The following is a 20189-nucleotide window of genomic DNA, read 5'->3' on the forward strand; positions in this document are numbered from 1 at the left end:
TATCCACAGAAGGACATTACAAAATACCTCATATCAGTTGTGGGTGAATACCAAACCCATGTTTATTGTTCATCTGAACCAGCCAACTTCTTTCCTTCATATTCAGTGACTCGCCTGTATTCACTTTGCTACATCCCAGTGTCTTCTGACATTGATTAAGATTGCTGCTTATTCAGATGCTGCAGAAAGACATAGCAACTTGGAAAGAAAGTTACTCAAAAGATAACTTCTCCAATGATGTGACTTTATAAATCTGCTGTTATCCCAACTGATCTTTGCTCTTAAGAGAAGTCTAAAAGTCTTTTGTTTTCTGTCAAATGCTAAAAGATTTTCAAGGGTGAAAGTCTCCTGAAATTATATTTTTTTTAACTTCAGAAGAACCTAGAAGCTGAAATACAAGCATCATAAGGTCATGTTTAGAACAGTAAACACAAAATTGCCCAGTGCCTGTTCTCTGTTCTCCCTGTTTAGGCTCTGGGACTCAGGCCAAATGGCATGGCACGATTTACCTCCATATGGCTAAATGCTCTTATCCTCTAAAACACTGGCTATATCCAAAGTGCCTATTGAGTATATTTCCTGACTTTTAAGCTAACTCCTGAACTAGTTTGTGAGATGCTAGCTTGTACAACCCCAAACCGTTTTAACGATTGTGATAATGACTTATCAGTATTGACCATCTTATGCCAGTTCCATTGGCTCTGTTTAATTTAATTAAGTCTAATTTAATTTACTAGTATACGTGTAGTGGTAAAATCCTAGGTATTTATTTTTTTATATTGCCTGCTTTGCAAACTATGGGTGTCTCCACTGTTGTGATTTGCTAATAGAGAATATTTGACAGAAGTTTTTACTTCAGATTGAAAAATAAATGTTAAATAAAAGATCCGCAAGAAACCGCATATTTTTTGAACAGAACATGAAAGCAAACCAGTTCTAAGAAGGTTCGGAGTCACAGGAGAAATGACAGCAACTATTATTGATTCTCGCTAAGGAAAAACATCCTATTTTCTTTGCATCACCAGAATTTCCACAGAGAAGAGAGACTGATAAGATATCATTCATAGAAACGCTGCTAAAAGTGTTAGATTTAAATCGAGACAAAACACCATAGTGATTTTAATAAGAAATTCCATCACCTAAAATAGATAGGAACAACTTCCATGTGAATCAGCAAATGCGACAGATGAGCGGCTTCCTCATGGTAAAGTCTAAGGATATCATGTGGAGTACGGCATAGGAGCTCAGAGGTGTGTGCTCTGCCAAACCTGCACTAGATGGAGTTCACCTGTTTCTCTTGATCATAACTTGGGAAAGAAGGCATAACGCATTTTTCAAATAAGGGTGGTCTATTGCCAGTTTGGGAATTGCAGGTAAAACCGATGCATTCCTCAAAAGAACTGAAAGCCTTTGCAAACAAAGAAACTGTGTGAAATGATTTCGGAATTGAAGAACCTTAATATTCTTTAATTTGCCTACTTTTCTAAATTTAATAATTATTTCTCTGGTTTCATAATGTTATGTTCTCTAGCCTTAGTTTACTTGTGAATCTTTATCCATGACAAATCATGCAGCACTTACTCTTCTTAAGTGAAATTCTCTGACCATTTAAAAACTGCTTCAGGGTGTGTTTATACAACTGCTTCTGATCATAATGAAATGGTTTAAGAAGTTACTGCCCCTCAAGCTTATATAAGATAACTGACTGTGCTCTTCTAGGCTCCTGCAATGCAGAATAAAATGTATCTGTTCAAATCACCACTGGGGGCAATTCATATATCATTATTTTATCCAGCATTACTAAGGAGGCAGTAAACGACAACTATGGAGAAGCAATTTTTGTTACCCTCTGAAATAAATGTAGCTGGTCATGTCACCACACTTACAGAAATCTATCCTGTGCTGTGCTAGCTCACTGTTAATTTCGAGAAATAACATAATTTAATCCTTTACATTATCACAGGTGAACTCATTGTCAAAAGTTCAGTCCCAGTTGAAAACTCTTTACAAAAAAAAAATACACAAGAGCTAAGTGAGTTGGTTCTGTTTTACTGTTTGTCTGGTTTTGTTATTCCTTTCTTGCCATTAGAAAACAATCATAGTTAATAAGTGTAGACATAGTATTTTAAATCTGTCTACAAATACTATTATGGGAGGAAAATCAGCTCAACAACTTGAAAATCCCCTTCCTGACTCACAGCAATGCCACAGCATTATATGTACACGTTATATACAACATAACAGTTTAGTTTCCCACTACTACTGTCTTTTCCCAGTGTTTCACAGTTTACTTCTCTAAACCAATTCAGAATATATCTACATTTCATAAAGCTTGTTCAAAGGCTTTGTACACAACAAAAGTTTAAAGAATAAGTCTAATACATTATTTATTTGTTTATCACTTAGCACACTGACACTTTCTTCAGTAAGTTTTGATCTCTCAATGGACAGCCAGTCCCATCAATTTCTTTCTCTACTCTCTTTAGCATGAGTATTCTATAGATGCGTTTCACAGCATCCTTTTAACACCCTCAGATTCTTGCTTCTGAATGTATAATTAACCACCCACAAAAACAGCATCTTTATAGCTGAAGTACACGTTCATTCATTCATGTGAGAATTCCCACATTCAAGTGAGAAGTGTTTTAAAACCATTCATTCTAGTATCATCCTTATCCAAAGCACAGTGATGTCTCTTGGGTGGTTTTTTTCTGCTTCTTTTCATCAAGATGTAGTGTCTTCTGGATTAAAAATACATGACAGGTTAAAATTCAGTAACAAAATTACCCCTTGTCCTTTTAATTTGCTGAGAGGTATACCCCTTCTCTTATAAATAACTATCATTCCACACTAACACATATGCTCATCACCGTTAGACTCACTTGTTGTATATCTTTTGATTTTATGTAAATGTAATGTGGAACTCACATAGACTAGGACTATTCATAACCCTAAGGATACCGTTAGCAAATTACTTTGCATGATGGTTCCTCTGTTGCTTGTTTTAGCAATTGATAACTGCCACTACAACTGAACTTTATTCCTGATCCACCAGTTCTCCCTGTGGTACAGGGTACAACATGTAAAAAGCTTAATGTAAAACATCTGAAACTCAAGAATAAACAATACTCCAAAGCTTTGCAATGGAAAGAAAGAAAAAAGAGGGTTAATAAAATCTGACTAGTTTGGAAACCTCCTTCAAGGTTCTTCTCTTTGGAAGCTTTTACTACTTGGAGGATTTATTAAAAGGATATATATACCTAAGCCATTTTTCCTACAAAACACGAGCATGAGATTTCTTTAGGGACATGACTATGTGAATTTAATTCATTTGAAGAGCATTAGAAAGACAAAAACACAAAGAGAAAGTGTCAGGAATCTGAGTCATAAAAGGGACATAAAGATTAACCACCTTCGTCTGTTTGCCTAACTAATAGATAAAGAAAAAAAAAAAAAAAGCAAGCCATGAGCACTTTCAAGCAAAGTCTGGAAAGTTATTCAAGATTTGAGTGGTTATGAATAATCTGGGGAAACTTCAACAGGTGAGGAAGTTCAGAAACATGCTGTTTAATAAACAAAAATACAATGTAATACACTGTGCTCCAGCATGCAACCAACAGACACCGGACAGATAACCCATGTTTATTATATCTTGGCTATGCTTCATGGGATGTGTAAGGTATGGATGGAAGGCTCTTAGGCATCAAAATGTTCCCTTTGAACAACTTAGAGACACGCGTATTTTCACGATTCTGCTCATATGTTTCTGTCAACCCCATATGAGTAGACTAAGACATATTTGACAAGTAAACTAATGACTTTATTGTCATTCCTATGAGCAAGGTCCCTAGAACTCCAGTAGATAACCATTTTTTCTTCTCCTGGATGGAAAAGCAAGTCTAGACAACCTATAGTGTCAAGTTAACCCTTTCATGTACCTGAAGTTTCAGCTGACACTCAAAAGACATTTTGTGTCCATCTTATCATGCAATAATCTAGAATATGTTCTTTATCTCAGTGGCATATGTCAAAAGTGGTTGCACGAAAACATGAAGATAAGCAACTATGAAAACCTAAGTAAACCAAACTGTTTCATTTTTTTTACTTCATGCTCAGGAAACCAATTTAGTCATTAACTATATGTAGTGACAATAGCTACTTCTTCAGTGCAGCTTTTTTTGGGGGTAGCTCTTGTTTACTGTACATTGACAAGATAATTGTGAATATGACATGAACTGAGAAAATCAAGAGACTTTTCTAGATATCATTTTATGATAGAGAAGTGTTCATACATCTTCATACAGGAAAAATCAGGTATACATACCAAATGAATCCATCTTTTACTTGTAAAAAATGGTTATGTACTGAAATATGAAAGAATGAAGTAATGTTAAAAAGCATATCAAAGCCTATACATGATATATTGAAGAGTTGAGATTTTAATTATTAAAAAAAATTCCAAGACTATTCATTTCAGTTATGTACATAACTGAAATAAAAAAGTATGAATAACAAATAACTTAAAATGTTTTCTACTTTTTTACCTTATAGTTGCTTGCTAGAGTTGTACTGGAACGGTGATAAAACAACTGAATCGCTTTCTTGGGTGATATCATAATATATTCATTGAGTGACCCCTGAAGTATATTTAGAAAAACAATTTTGTTGGAATGTATTGTCATTTATATTTATTTATGTAACAGAAGTAAAGCTAGAAAATCTAATATATCAACTGTTCACATCACATGATGAACTAAAATATTAATGTAGATTTTAAAATGTTTAAGACTTATAATGTGGCAAGGAAATGATGCAATTATCCTCAAATCAGAATATTTCCGGATTTTTCTAATCAATTAAGAGGTATTAAATACAGAATAGATAGCATATGTATTCATTGATTAAAGCTATTTTATATGTACAAATCCACATCTTTTAGAGCTTGTAACTAGACATTAAGTAGCCAGGATTCACTGTAGATGGCTTCATACATATTGCTGTAAGAGATGCATTTCTAAAGTCTCTGAAATGATGAAAGTTTCATCTCTCCTATTCTAGATGAAGATTTTTAGGCTTTTCTTCCAGCTGCTCTCCCAAGTAGCACACATTCACTTAGATCAGTTCCTGGATAAAAATGAACTGTCTGTTCTGTTTGCTTTAGAATGGTTTTTTGTCTTTTTTTTTATCACTGAATACTGAGAGCAAAATTGAGGCACTAGAGAGTTTGCAGTCCAGCTGTTGTGGCATAAATCAATATTTAAAATGCACAGTGGCAATTCTTCTCCCCTTGAAAGTAGGACTTTATGTCCTGAATTTCTCGTTCTGTTAAATCCAGAACTTTATCAATGTTAAACACAAACCCTAATACTGGTTTGTACCCAGAAGCACTACTTCAGTGATAAACTAAATAAAAAAGTAATAAAATTGTTAATTAATGTTTGACTTGTGTTTCTCTGGAGGAATTTTCAAGCTATAGTGTTTTATGAATGAGGAGTTAAAACATTCCAGCTTGAGGGAAAGAATTCCTTCAACTTTACTTCCTGAATTCACAAAGAGTTAGTATAGCAAACTGGTGATAGCTCACGAGTGCCTGGGTAAAGCTGGCCAATGCAAAGAGTACCTGGAGAAAAATATAATCCTTTTCATAATTTTCCTATGGATAAATCTTCTAAAATACCACTTTCTAAGGTACCGGTGGATTGCAGGCATTCTGTATATCATCTTAGTGCTGGCAACTTTTCACGCATGGGGATTTATGAGCTGGCAGGTGATGACATGCCTTGTAGTTTTGCCCCTGTATCCCTCTCCTACATTTCTCCATGAAGCTTTTAATTCTCTAATTATGCCCCAGATGCAGTGTACTTCGTGACACCTCTCCCAAGTGGGCAGATGTTCCCAAGCAGATCTCTCTGTTGTGAAGGAGCCTCCCTTGGGTTTAGCACTGTCAGACTGCATTAAGAGCAGATATAAAAGGTAAGAAACATGTGTAGTGCTATTTCTGTTTGACATGCTGTCCCTCTATCCAATGCTTTCTAGACTGGTACAGCAATACTGAGCCAACAGGCTAATGAATGGAGCCTGCAGAATAAATCATTAACCTGTAACCTTATACAGTCTGCATGCGGTCTATTAAGTTTGTACTCCTATGATTCACACTTGTGTGTTTACTTCTGCTGCTGCATTTGTCGTTTTGCTTTATTTTGCTCCTGGTATTACATAGTGGTCTCAGAACCAAAATACCAAGGTGAGGAGACCTACACTGGAGAGAGGGGAGGAGAAGGCTATGAGAGACAGTTAGTGACCTGCATGAGGAAGTTACTTGCATGAGGAAGACTGAAGCATCCCTTTTCCCTGTCTCTTCACACTGACGGCCCCAGAGCACATCTGCGTCACATGCAGAGGAGGGGGCGGCTTGGTGAGAGGCGCTGAGATAGAAAATTGTACAGTGAGGACCTTGACAGCCTCACGGGCGTGAATTTTTTTTTCTCCTACGTACAGTGTATATAAAAGGAGCCCCGCTTTCTCTCTGTGCCAGCTCTCAGGCTTTGCCATCCCAGATAACTACAGGCATGGGACTCCCCTGAGAAATGGGATGGGAAGGCGGGAGGTGGAGATAGGCTTCCAGGTGACTTTTCCCTCTCGGGCTGCACTCGGTCACGGAGCTCTAAGAGACTGAGGAAGAGCCACCTGCCTCCCAGTGTGGCTGCTGCCGCCTCCGGTCCTCTCCGGGCTGTAGCTCCGCTCGCTCCCCCGTTAATCAGATCAGCGCGTCTTCGCAGCCTCCCTCACCCGCTCTTCCCTCGCAAGTGCCTGTCTCCCCTGAGAGGTGTCTCTCATTTCTGCCTCTCTCTCCTCCCCTTTCCACTGATCACCGTGCAATTCTCGTCAGCTCTGGGTATCTCTCCCTCTCTCCTTCTCCCTTCACTGCTGGGTGTCTCTACCTCCTCTCGGCTCTGTGCATCACTCCATCCATCCTCCCTCTCTCTCTCTGCACTGGTGTGTGCGCGCATCTCTCTCCTCCTCACGGCTACCACCCCTCGCCCTGCAGGCGCAGCGCTGCCCGGAGGAGCCGCCGCCGCTGCCGCTGCCGGGAGCGGGGCCACCCCGCGCCGCCGCCGCCGCCCGGCCCTGCCTGGCCGCCGTGAGTCCCGCCTCAGCCCGCGCCCGTCCCCCGCCCGCCGCGGCACCATGTCCGGCTCCGGCAGGAAAGACTTCGACGTGAAGCACATCCTGCGGCTTCGCTGGAAACTGTTCAGCCACCCCTCGCCGGCGGGCGGCCCGGCGGGGGGCGGCTGCCTGCCGCCCGACAGCAGCTTCGAGCACTGGGGGCCCAGCCAGAGCCGCCTGCTGAAGAGCCAGGAGAGAGGCAACAGCGCCTTCTGGAAGAAATCCGCCTCCTCCGCCGCCTCCTCGGCGGCCACCACGGCCAGCCCGCCCAACGGGACGCTGCTGCCCGCCGGCGGCCGGCCGGCCGGAGGGCACGGGCTGGGGCACGGGCACGGGCCGGGACCGCCGCTGCCCCGCACCGTCTTCTACGTGGAGTCCCTGGAGGAGGAGGAGGAGGAGGCGGAGGCGGTGCCCGGCGGGATGGAGGTGGCTCGGGAGCCCGAGAAGCCCCTGGCGCCGCCAGAGCGGGAGGAGGCGCCGGGGGACTGCGCGGATGGAGGCAGCCGGGCAACAGGTGACGGAGGCGGGCACAGGTAGGGAAGCGCGGCGGCCCCGGCGCGACCTGCGCGGCGTCCGCTGGTCGGGTGACCACGGGGGGTACTGGCCTCCCGGGCGTGGGGCGCGGATGGGCAAGTGTGCGGGCATTGGTGTGGGAGGGTGGTGGGGCCGGGGCGCGGGAGGGCTCCTCCGTGTGAAATGGCAGGGTTTGGGGGCGGGGGGGGGGAGCCCCGCTATGCGGGAAGGGCGGCGGGGAGGGCTGCCCGAGGGTCCCCGGAGAGACCAGCCAGCCTGAGGGTCGGAGTGCCGCGGGGAGGGGATGCTGCCCCTGCCCCTTGTCCTGCCCCTGCTCTGCCTTCCCCTGCCCTGCCCTGCGCTGCGCTGCCCGCGGGGCTGGCCCGTGCACAGGCGCCTCTCAAAGCCGGCGCTTCGCGCTGGGGATCGTCGGCACCCAACTTTCTCAGAAGTTCATTAAAATGCTAGGGGGAGGTGATGTTGTTCGGAATATTGCGATGCCAGGTGAAAAGCTCAAAAAGTAAAAACGTCCGCTTTGCTGGAACTCGGCGACTAAAACGTGTCACAGCCTACCTCAGAGAAAAATAAGAATTTATTTTATGAATCATCAACTGAATGACACCTGAGAAGGTGTAAAAAAAAGCGAGACACATCCAGGTGCTTGTGTTTCGTATGAAACTTCTTTTAATGTTGAATTGCTTTTCTTTCTCAGTCCCTGCTCCCCTCCCCCTCCAGCCCAAACAGAAATTAAAATCATGAGAAGTGGGAAATGTAGCAAACATAGAGCTTCCAGAAATACTGTGATACAGATAATCCTGAGGATAAAATGCTTCATTGGTTTAACTCTACTTACCTCCACCTCCCTATGGTTAAAATAATTTAATTTTCATTTCCCTTGTCATTTATTACTTTTTCTATGGAAAGAAATGTATAGTTCTATTTCTAAAAGGAAAAGAAAAAAAAAAAGATTTGTGTTCTTCGTATTGAAAGTAAAGCATATGGTATTGAATATTTTATTAAAGAGACAGCCCCGTGTGTTTGTTTGGATTAATACTGTTGTAGATAAACATACACATGCATATAACTTTGAGTATGTTAAGCTTTTTCATCGAGACCTAAAGCATATATTTTCTACTTGAAACTCTTCATTGTTTGGTCAGTTCGTGTGGTTCATTTCATAGGAGCTGCATTGTTTAAACAAATGTGGAATAGCTGATGAATGACTTAGGGTACATTTTTAAAGAAAAAGTCAGTGATGCTGAAGTTTTCATGAACATTGGAAGTTATTATTTTGAACAAGAAGATGCTTATCCTAGGATTCAATACAAAAAGTTATCAAGATACGCTGTAAAGACAGGTAAAATAAAAATAATGTCTTCAAGATTTCTGAACTGAATAGAAGAGGTTAAAAACTGGTACAAATATAATCTCATACTATAGATTTTATATTCGGTGCATCACTGATCTGAGAATCTTCAGAGATCTGCATACTGACAGAAGCTTACTGAATTTTAATGGCACCACTTAATTTGTTCCTAAGAGTTGACTTGCTAGAATGAACTTCCTCATCACATGTACTCTGTGATAATATAGGTCTGATTTATTCTTACTGTTCTTGGGTTTTTATAATGCATTTATTCCATGTTCTTCATTCATTGCTACTGAAACAACATATCTAGTCATCGGTAGCTTGTAGTCTTGTTGAAGGCATGTGCTAAAATTTGTTGAGATTTAAAATAACTAAGGCAGGTAGATACCATTTCATTATCAATAAAAATGCCACCTTCTGAGATATGAAAATGTTGAAGATAGTTTTAGCATCTGAGACTTTCCCTTCTCTTTTTTCTAAGAACCTTTCACTTACCTATATGAATTTTGAATGCTATGGCAATAGGTGGTCAAGCACTGCAAAAATGGCAGTGCTGTGCTTGAAAGCTCTGTGATCCAACAGTCGTCTTATGCCCTGACAAGTTATGTCTCACTCCTTCTGCAGAAATTAGTCTTTTTATAAATTGTGCCAACTTCTTTACTTTATTATGGCTATAGGATATATAAACTACCGTTTAGTCCTGAATGATAGATACCACCAAATACATAAACAGACGAATATATGGAACTTCCACCAAGCCTTTAGGAATACACTTGCATGTTTGGTACAGTGAGTGCAAAATTGTTAACTCCCAGCTCTCCTTAATATTTTGTCCTGTACATTTTTAGCAATGACTTTAATACTTTAGGACTGTTCTGTAAACAATATTTTTGTTTTGTGAAAATGGTGAGAATTCAACATTTGGATATGTTTCAATGTAGGCCATATCCACGACATTTCAAATGTTGCGAACAGGAGGTTTCTGGGCAGTATTAGCTAGTAACCCAGTGGTAGAGCATAACGTGAGGAGCAGGTCAACAAGGTGGCTTTATTTTTATGCTAGGGATTAATAAATTTGTTGTTATTTCTACTATTAATATGTATGTACAAGTGAAAATTACACTTTTTTTTCCTTTGGCTTCTACTCGGGATCCTTATATCTCCAGAAGAGTTTGTTTTGTTTTTTCTGGTTGCTCTCCTCTGCTTGATACATGAATAATGTACTGGAATCCTTTTTCAGCCCGTACCATGTGCAGAATTCCTGGGTTTGGGTATTTGTGGATTTGTAGTTATTCTGTTTTCACATCTAAGTTAAACACTTAGCTGAATGATCTTTAATTCTTACTTTTACTGTAAATATTCTGTTAGATAATATGGAATTTATTCAATGAGGAGAATATGGTTGGGTAATAACAAATACATTCTACTTTATTAATTTGGTTCTGTATGCTTCTAAAGAACAGCCTGTCATGTTAATTGTACAAGTACTCATATGTGTAACTAAGGTTATGTGGGTAGTCCCATTGGCATTAAGAAGATAAAGGGTTAGAGTTCATGCGTGATATAAAGTACTGACATAATTGTTCTATGTTCCAGATTTGTAAAAACAAAAAAATGTTTTGCAGTGAACAATTAGTGTTAAACCACTATTTGATTGCTTGAAATTGCTTGCTTGAAAACTTGCATATCAAATTGTTTTAGAGCTTGCATGTCAAATTAGGCAATAACTCCAGTAGATATTTAAACATAGGTTCTATTTTGATCTTAATTATGTAAGAAAAAGCTTTTAGGAAAAAAATACTTATAGAATGGATTTGCAATTAAGATTTATAAATCGACAGCAAAACGCTTGGAAAATACCAGTGCTAAGATTTCCTATATAGACATCAGCTCCTATGAGTTTATAATGGAGTTTTTGCATGATCATGTTTGCTTTTTCCACATGACATATTAATCAACCCTCAACATGAATGGTATTCACTAGATAAGCAGAGTCAGTATTTCCTTTCCTCCTTCCTCAGTGAATGGTAGCATGCTTTGCTTGCTTTACACTGTCCAAATCCTATGAAGATGCAATTACTCATGAGCCCTCAGCACTGTTCACCACTACACTCAGTATGTGCCTCACAAACTATTCATGGGTTTATCTTTACAACAGCCCTATTTTACAATGGAGGAGTAAAATAGAGAGAGATAAAAGCAGAAAAGAGTTGAATTGCTGGTCTCAGAGCACATAGCATTTTTCCCTTACTACTTTCTGTGTTCTCAGTCGCACTGGTAAATGATGAGCCCTTCTGCAAACCAGTCCCAGACTCCTCTGGCTGCGTGCAAGAGGAATGAGGAACACAGCATTAACATTGTGTTTAAGAGACAGCTCCAAGAAGGATATGATAGATATGGCTAACCCACATAAACCAAGTACTGACAGTACAGAAGTCTTTCATAAAACATACAAGTGTTTGAAAAAGCTTCTGAAAGAGGGGGACAAGTCCTCCCACTATTAGATACTGTCTGATAGTGTACTGTAAAGCAAGAAGTGAAAGGGCTGAGTTCTGTGACCTCCTCACACGGCAGAGTTTCACACTCATATCTTGCTTCACTAGAAAAACAGAACATTTTCTACAGTTTTTCTCGAATTTGTCACTGAGAAGTAAAAAATTCAGAATTAATGGGAGTCTGAAAGGTTAAAAAGGGAGAGCATAATTATGTAATTCAAACATTAACTGAGCAACTTGGTTTACTAGTCTCTACACTCAAAAATATTTATTTAAATTAAATCAAATAATTATTTGATAAAAATAATAGTAATGATCAGGGTAGAATCAGGAACATAAACGTGTATTTTTAAACTATAGAATCAACACTGTTGGATAAGCATTTCTTTTGTATTTTTCTGTTTTGACCCCACAAATCTTACATTTTGATGTTTTTGCCCTTTAATCTTCTAAGTCTTCCTCTTACCAACCCACTACCTTGTGGTTACCATGCTGCTGTAGAAAGTTATGAGTTTAAAACCTGTCAGAATGAGCAAGAATTTCAATGCAGCTTTCTAATTTAATGAGAAAATATTTTGATCATTTTAGAAAACGTAGATAAAATTGTCATCAAAATTTACAGCTTAAGTGCTTGATGCACTGTTGTATATGTATCTAGTCTCAAGAGAGGATTCTGGGCTCTGGTTTCTAAGTAAATGGAGTTTCCCACTTACAGCTTTGACCTTGTACCTGGGCTTACAAAAAGAGGAAATGCAAGACACCTTCCCGTGCGTTAGTCCATCTTGTGAGCTCTCACACCTTTAAGTATTTTCTCATCTGAACATGGCTGTGGTCTTTCTGAGATGCTATCCTCTTGGTATTATTTAGATATCAAAATATGATACTGTGGATGCAACTGTGATAGCCAGATCCTAAAATTAGATACTATAGATGCCAAATTTATAGCTGCTTATGTTTTCCATTGACTTGGCTATCTCATATAGACTGCTCTGTTAGGGATGTAATTTAATGCTAGGGGTGGAATATAGATCACACAACTCTGCATTTCTAGGTTATGGACTCAGAAGAGAATAATTCATTTGTCTTTACCATGGGCTGGCTTTTCAACTCGATTATGAAACTTTTAAAAATGGTTATATAACTTCTATGCTTTTATACTTTTGACTTTCACAACAAAAGAGGCAGGGTTCATACACAGCACAGACCACGGACCTTTCTCCTCCAAAGTTCTGATGCATTCTCAGAGCATATATGTTCTGTGCACGGGATGCAAAAGAACCTGGTGATAAAAATAGTGCATGATCGTATAGCTAAGGTCTGCATGTATATACATAGATGGAATTAAATTAAAGTTACAAGGAAAGTCTAGTTCTGGAATTTCCTAACTGTGAAGTCTTTGCCTTTACTACTTCAAGAACAGGACTTCTAATGCGAGTTGTTTAGCAGTTTTGGTTTTTAACAAAGGAAGCAGAACATGTAACTTCATGTGCTGTCATTTCTTTTCTCCACCACTAGGATGCAGGACTGAAATTTGAGGATTCACTGTATATCCCACTGCCACTTGAACTAACAGAATAATTGACAGCAAAAGGAAGTTCTTGTTTCCCATGTGGATGATTACAATGGTGACTGCATACTCCCTCTGCAGAAAGACTGGGGAATACGAGAGTTGAAGGGGTAGCAAGTCTTCAGAATCTTCTGCTGCATTTGAGATCCTGGTGGCAAGCGCAGACTCATACACTTTTCTTCTTGGTGCTCCCATACTTACTTCCTTTTGTTTCATCCTCTTTAAACTCTTTTTTCCTTAATTTCATGTTCTCCTTCTGGATCTTATCCTTGCCTTGTTCTCCTTTCCACAGTCTCAAACTATTCCTGGCTGCCTTATTCAAATCCTAGGTTCCTTACCCAGACAGTGTTACTTGATTTTACTAGCTTCTCTTACCATCTGCCTCCTTGGTTTACTCACCAGGTTAGTTACTCTAATGCAGAACCGTCCTTTCCTGTATCTTCTCCTAGATACTTTCACAAATCAAGTCCAATTATCGCCTAGTTCCTTAACAGCTCGTCGGGCCTCTCATTCTTCTGTTTCTCTGCTGCTATTTTATAATCTTTGAATTTCAGTATCCTTTATGCCTTCCTCCAGCTCCTTTGTCAGTTTTAATGGAATCCTAATAGAATTCCCATTCCTGTCTTCTCCCAGTTTTACTGTGTTCCTCTGACTTGTTTCCTCAACTGCTGCCAAGTTGATGGTACCATTTGCTATGTTTAATGGGTCAGTAAGACACTTAAGTTTGAGTAATTCATTCTGTCAGCGATGGGGATTTATCTTACCTCTCTCTTAGATGCACATCTTAGAATAAGGTGAATTGTCTTCCAGACATGCCTATTTCTCTTCATTGAGAGTAAGAGTAGTCTAAAGTGGCTAGTTCAGATTTAAGTGTTCAATTTAAATGTTTAATGTTCAATTAAGTTTGAGAAAATGAACATCATTTGAAGTCTACATTGCAAATTCAAACTGTTCTAAAAGGATAGAATTAATTAAATCTTGGTAGATTTTCATAGCATCAGTAAAAAAAACATATCTCTCATCCCAATACATGTAAGGGTGCTGCTCTGAAACATGGGCCCACTAAACCCACTAGAAAGCAAGGCTTGACAGTTATATTTGTTGTTGCTATCCACATACTTTAAACATTGGCTAAAACAACTTTTTTTTTTTTCCTCCGGACTTATTTCCAGAAATGCTTGCACTGTTTTGCCAGAGTATTTCCAAAAGATTCAACATGAAGAAAAGACTTGGCAATGGAAATATCAGCTGCACAGAGAGTAGCTAAATCACTAAAATACCTCTGAAACTATGGGGTCTTAAAGGTAACATCAAACAGCATTAGAAAAGGGAAATACTGTTCAGCCTTTCCATAGTAACAGAGAAAGCATGTACAGAGAAGAACAGCTATCTCTGGAAAATTTAATTGATGCTGAATCTGTATAGGTAAGCCTCCAGAAATACTGGTGGCTTGAATATTTTTTTTTTCCTGATAAAACCAATTTTGTAGTAATAATAATAGTATGGACATATATAGGTCTTTATGTGCACACAGACATCTAAATCTCTGTCATCTGTGTTTCTTTATTCATATAAACAATAGCATGCATATATGTGTTTAAAATATATATATGCATATTTTATATATTTATGCATATACACATAGTTTTAATCTTTGAATTCCTACACCGTTCTTAATAAATGAATTATAGTTGGTTTCCCTATGCTATTTTTGTGAGCAGTGAAGTTCACTTAAGTAGTATACATGGAAAAAAAATAGAGCATATTGGTGGTATCTGTGCTAAATTCATAAGGATAGTGCTGCTACATATAGGTTAACATATTCGTAGCACGTGACCATTGCTTTCTAAAAGATACTTCTTATCCTTGTGACACATTTTTTATACTCTGATGCAAGCGGCTTAAGAGATTGCTCTTTCCTTTTATATCTCAAAGTTGCATTTTTTAGGTGAAAACTGCTCCTTAAATATTATGCTACGATATTTTGGTAGAATTTCCTAGTACACAAATTCCCCGGTGTTCCTTGAACAATTTTTAAGAATACAGGATTGATGACCTAAAATAAACTATTTGCACTAGGGAAATAGCTTGATATATGCCACTGAAAGTTTGAAAAAGGAAATCTAACCTGTAAAAACTTGAGAACTACTGCAACTTTCACAGCAAGTAGTCATCCTTAGTAATATTAACCCCCCTCCCCCCAAATCGCAAAACCTAAACTTTACCAAAACCATAATTTCAGTAGTGCCTAAGATTTCCAATTTTTATTTCAAAAAATCACAGTTTACCAGTTATTTAAGCCAAACACAGATCCAAAATATTAAAATTTATTTTTGTAAGAGTGGTTTACTTAGGATTATAATTTTATTTAAATCTTTTTCTATTAATCTTCATTTATATCAAAATATTTCAAAAATGTTAATTTTAACTGTAATAATAGATTAGAATATTATCATAATTTACACTTTTAAAATACTCTTTAATTTACTACAGAACAAGAAATGAAAGCATTTCACTTCTAAATAAACAAAACAATATAAGTTTCTTCAAAATATATGTTAAGGTTAATCTGAAAATTTCAATATATATTTTCAATGTAATCAGATGCTTCTTCTTAGAATCACAGAATGACAGAACGGTAGGGGTTGGAAGGGACCTCTAGAGATCAACTGGTCCAACCTCTCTGCTAGAGCAGCATCACCTAAAGCAGGTTGCACAGGATTGCATCCTGGCGGGTTCTGAATATCTCCAGGGAAGGAGACTCCACAGCCTCTCCGGGCAACCCGTTCCAGTGCTCTGTCACCCTCAAAGTATACAAATTTTTCCTCATATTGAGATGGAACTTTCTGTGTTCCAGTTTGTGCCCATTGCCCCTTGTCCTGTTGCTACTGAAAGGAGCCTGGCCCCTTCCTCTGCACATCCACCCTTTAGATATTTATAAGCATTGATGAGATCCCCTCTCAGTCTTCTCCAGGCTAAACAGACCCAGCTCTCTCAGCCTTTCCTCATACGAGAGATGCTTCAGTCCCCTAATCATCCTCATAGCCCTCCCCTGGACTCTCTCCAGTAGTTCCCTGTCCTTCTTGAACTGGGGAGCCCAGAACTGGACACAATATACTCTCCAGATGTGGCCTCACCAGGGCAGAGCAGAGGGGGAGGATAACCTTCCTTGACCTGCTGGCCATGCTCTTCTTAATACACCTCAGGATACCATTGGCCTTCTTGGCCACAAGGGCACATTGCTGCCTCATGGATAACTCGTCCACCAGGACTCCCAGGTCCTTCCCAGCAGGTCAGCCCCTAACCTGTACTGGTGCTTGGGGTTATTCCTCCCTAGGTGCAGGACCCTACATTTGCCCTTGTTGAATTTCACATGGTTCCTCTCTGCCCAGCTCTCTAGCCTGTCCAGATCTTGCTGAATGTCCGCGCAGCCTTCTGCTATGTCGACCACTCCTCCCAGTTTAGTAGCATCAGAAAGCTTGCTGAAGGTACACTCTGTCCCCTCGTCCTGGTCATTGAATAATATGCTGTAGAAGACCAGACCCAGCACTGACCCTTGGGGCACACTGTTAGCTATGGGCCTCCAACTAGACTTTATGCCGCTTACCATAACCCTCTGGGCTCTGCCATTCAGCCAGTTCTCAACCCACCTCACCAACCACTCATCTAACCCGCACTTCCTAAGCTTGCCTATGAGGCTGTTATGAGAGACTGTGTCAGAAGCCTTGCTGAAGTCAAGGGAGACAACATCTACTGCTCTCCCTTCATCCACCCAGCTGGTCATGCCATCATAACCATACTCCTCAATAAATGGTCTCAAATCTTTCCGAGGTGAGCAAGACCTGCTCATTTCCCTGTGTATTTTTTTTTTTGATCCTCGTACTCATTTTTAGAAATGCCTGAGCTGTTTCCCTTGCCAAAACAGAACAAAACAAAAGAGCCTAAGAACGAGTACTCCCTCCCTCTCTCCCTCAGAGCGAAGGTCCATCTGGCCCAATGTGCAGTCTCCAAATTGGCCAACCCTCAGTGTCTACAGGAGAACATAGGAGTAGGGCAAGTCTCCTTCTATCAGGGTTCTGGGGGTGCTCATAGGCCTCAATGGCTGGAACCGGCCTCCCCTGGGACCCTCACTCACGCCGTCTCCTGTCAAGGGCCCCACGGACGTGTCTCAGCTCAGCCTGGGACATCAGGTCCCTGCCTGAGCCGTCTTGTAGCTGTGCCCGTCTCTGCCCCTCTATCCTGCACGAGCCTGGCACCTGCGTGGCAGAGAGCTGTTCTCCTGCATGGAGCCCTCAAGCCTAAGTGATACCTTGTCATGCACAACTCTAGGCATGACATAGCAGAACTGTTCTCTTCTCTGCCCTCACCATGAGGCAGGTAACGATGAGACTGTTACTTGCCTGGATAGCCAGAGGGTTTTCAGCTCCAAGAGCACTTTCAAGGAGACAAATCAGAAAGGTTACAAGTGGCAATAGGTTTTTATTTTTATTTGACTTTTCGGAATCTGTTTCAGAGCCAATGCTCACAACCATGAACACAATGCATATGTGTAGCTGGGAGCCAGCTGACGCGTCCTGCAGTTTAGCTTGAGAAAAGATCCCTGGCGGTCTGGCAAAGGAAAGCCACAGAGCCACAGGAAGGAGCAGCAGGAATACAGGCCAAGCAGTCCCTGTCTCCTGAAGAGGCAGAACTGGAAGAATGAGGGTCACGACCAACCACACGCGAAAAAAGAAGACGAAGTGGTGTGTGGTACTGTGGGGTCTTTCCCAAAGTATGACACCTATCGATGACAGGCACACTTTGTGCCTTCCAAAACTTGCTCTGCTGTGCTGCTTGGCCAGGGATGCCTGACAAATGCTCCTGTGCCTGCCCTGCGTGTGTCTTGCCTGCAGGGAGAGCTGAAAACAAAGTGGCAGCTCCGGATGGTGCAGCAAGCCTGGAGCCCTTGCAAGCACAGGCTGTATCACTCAAGAACCTCCAGGGAAATGGAGCCAAGGGAAGAGCAGAGCTTGCTCCTGCTACAAACTTGCACTGGGAAAGAGAGCCCGAGAGAGCCAGGGCACAAGTGGCACCTTGGAGGTGCAAGAGCAGCAGGCAAGAAGCTTGCCGAAAGGGCCCAGAGGAGCCCTGACAAGGGCCTGTGCTCGATGCTCCAGAGGACAAGCAACAACCCCCAGGGGCCACCCTTAGGCCCACCCTGGGAGTCTCAACAGCTTCTTCCCCCCCACCCCCCGCCCCCGATGCGGGGCACGAGGGCCACCTTCATGGAGCATGAGCAGCAGGCAGCTGGCCAAAATGGAGCCCTGGCAAGGAGCCATGCTCAAAGCCTCAGAGGAAGGGATGCTTGCTAGCCCACCCTGGGGGAGAAAAAGCCTTCCTCCCCCCAGCTGCAGGGCATGAGAGGCCATCTTCATGGTGCGTGAGCAGCAGGCAGTAACCGAGCCAAAAGGGAGCAGAGGAGCCCTGACTGACAAGTGGTCCTGCTCGTTGCTGCAGAGGAAGGCAAAAAACCCCCGGGGACCAGTGCCAATCTGCCCCGGGGGAAAATTCCTTCCTGACCCCAGAACTGGCGATCGGCTGTTCCCTGAGCATGTGAGCAAGACCAGCCTCCTTGTCCCATGGGCTGCTCACGCCTCCCAGGAGATGCCCAAGCCCTGTTCTCCCTCAGCCTGGAGCCATCATTTCAGGGGCTTGCCGGAGTGGCAAAAGGCCCCCGGCCTGGTCTGCCTTGGGGGCAAGAATCCTTCCTGCGCTGGGCAGGACACCGGTGGGTGCTCCAAAGCACTGACACCCCTGGCCACATCTGTGCATTTCATTTCTTACAGCTGCTGCCTCTGGCTCCGCAGGGGATGAGAACGATGAGTTCTGCAGTGCTCCTCAAAGCAGCATTCCCTTGCTTTGGCCACTGCTCTCCAGCTGAAAAAAGGATTTCCCTCCATCCGATGAGCTCTGAACATGGTGGCCCCAGTGGAGCTGGCCTTGCAGCAGAGAAACTCCAGCAGCCTCATCCAGCCTCCACTCTTCCTCCCTCAGCCCCCTCCAAGTCACTCCACCAGCTCCTCAAGGAGTTCCTCTCGGATGTCTTGGGGCTGGCCCCAGGCCAGCTCTGTCCTGATGGCCAAGCCAGGCAGGCTGGCAGTGGGACACGGGAGGATATCCCCTTGTCTCCTGCCCCGGGGCATTGTGACTGCTGCATTGCCGGGTGGTGGCACTGTGACGTGGGGGTCATGGGGTCCCTCATGCGCGGTCCTGCCCACTGCCCCACTGCCCAGCATCCTTCGGAGAAAGAAAGACCTTTGGGGGTGCTGGCTCTGAGGCAGTCCCTGTGCCCAGGAGGCCCAAGGGGCTGTCCCTGCCCTTGCTGGCCTTGCAATGGGCACAGCTGCTGGGTGTCCCTGATGCCTCCTCTGCCACTCGGCTCCCAAGGACAAACCCAGTGCTGTTCCTCTTGTCTCAGGCCATGGCAGAAACCAATCCTGCACCCAGAGACCACCCCTGTTAGCAGTCACCTCCCTGCGCCAGAGCTAACGTCCTTGAGGTTACGCAGCCAGGATGATTCTTGTAGGCCCCCTCCAACTGAAATAGTCTCATTCTAGTCTGTTTTCTCTTCTCTTCTCTTCTCTTCTCTTCTCTTCTCTTCTCTTCTCTTCTCTTCTCTTCTCTTCTCTTCTCTTCTCTTCTCTTCTCTTCTCTTCTTTCTCTTCTTCTTCCTACCTCCTCCTTTCCCTAGCAGGACATGCTGAGGAAGTGTCTGATTCTTCCCAGCCCTGCACTAGCAGAAGGGATTGAATGGGTAACCATGTCCCAGCCTAGGCAGTGGCTCTGTCACTTTGGGGGAAGGAGGCATGTACCTTCTGATGGGGGTGAGAGCTCTGCATCGTCCTGAGATCATTTGACCAAGTTGCAAAAAGTGTGTGTGAAGTGCAGTTTTTGAAAGTCTTCTGTGTTCATCCAATTAGGCTGCCTTTCCCCAGCATGGCAAAAGCCCACGTCCCTTACACTAGTGAGGCTCAAAGATCAAGCCTTCAGTTTGAAGCAGATTGTGCTCCTCAATAAATGGTTGCATAGCTTGTTGAGG

The 20189-nt window shown here is 42.3% G+C and overlaps 1 protein-coding gene across 1 annotated transcript in view; it reads left to right on the forward strand.

Moving 5' to 3' along the window:
* Positions 1 to 7188: 7188 nt before the first annotated feature.
* The window catches only part of KLHL1 (kelch like family member 1), a 260797-nt gene continuing 247796 nt past the window's right edge, over positions 7189 to 20189 (forward strand). The window contains exon 1 of the mRNA XM_054806173.1: positions 7189 to 7700. Within this exon, the coding sequence (XP_054662148.1) occupies positions 7189 to 7700 (512 nt within the window). The remainder of the gene's footprint in view (positions 7701 to 20189) is intronic.

Source organism: Grus americana, chromosome 1 (genome assembly GCF_028858705.1).
Source record: "Grus americana isolate bGruAme1 chromosome 1, bGruAme1.mat, whole genome shotgun sequence".
Classification (NCBI taxonomy): domain Eukaryota; kingdom Metazoa; phylum Chordata; class Aves; order Gruiformes; family Gruidae; genus Grus; species Grus americana.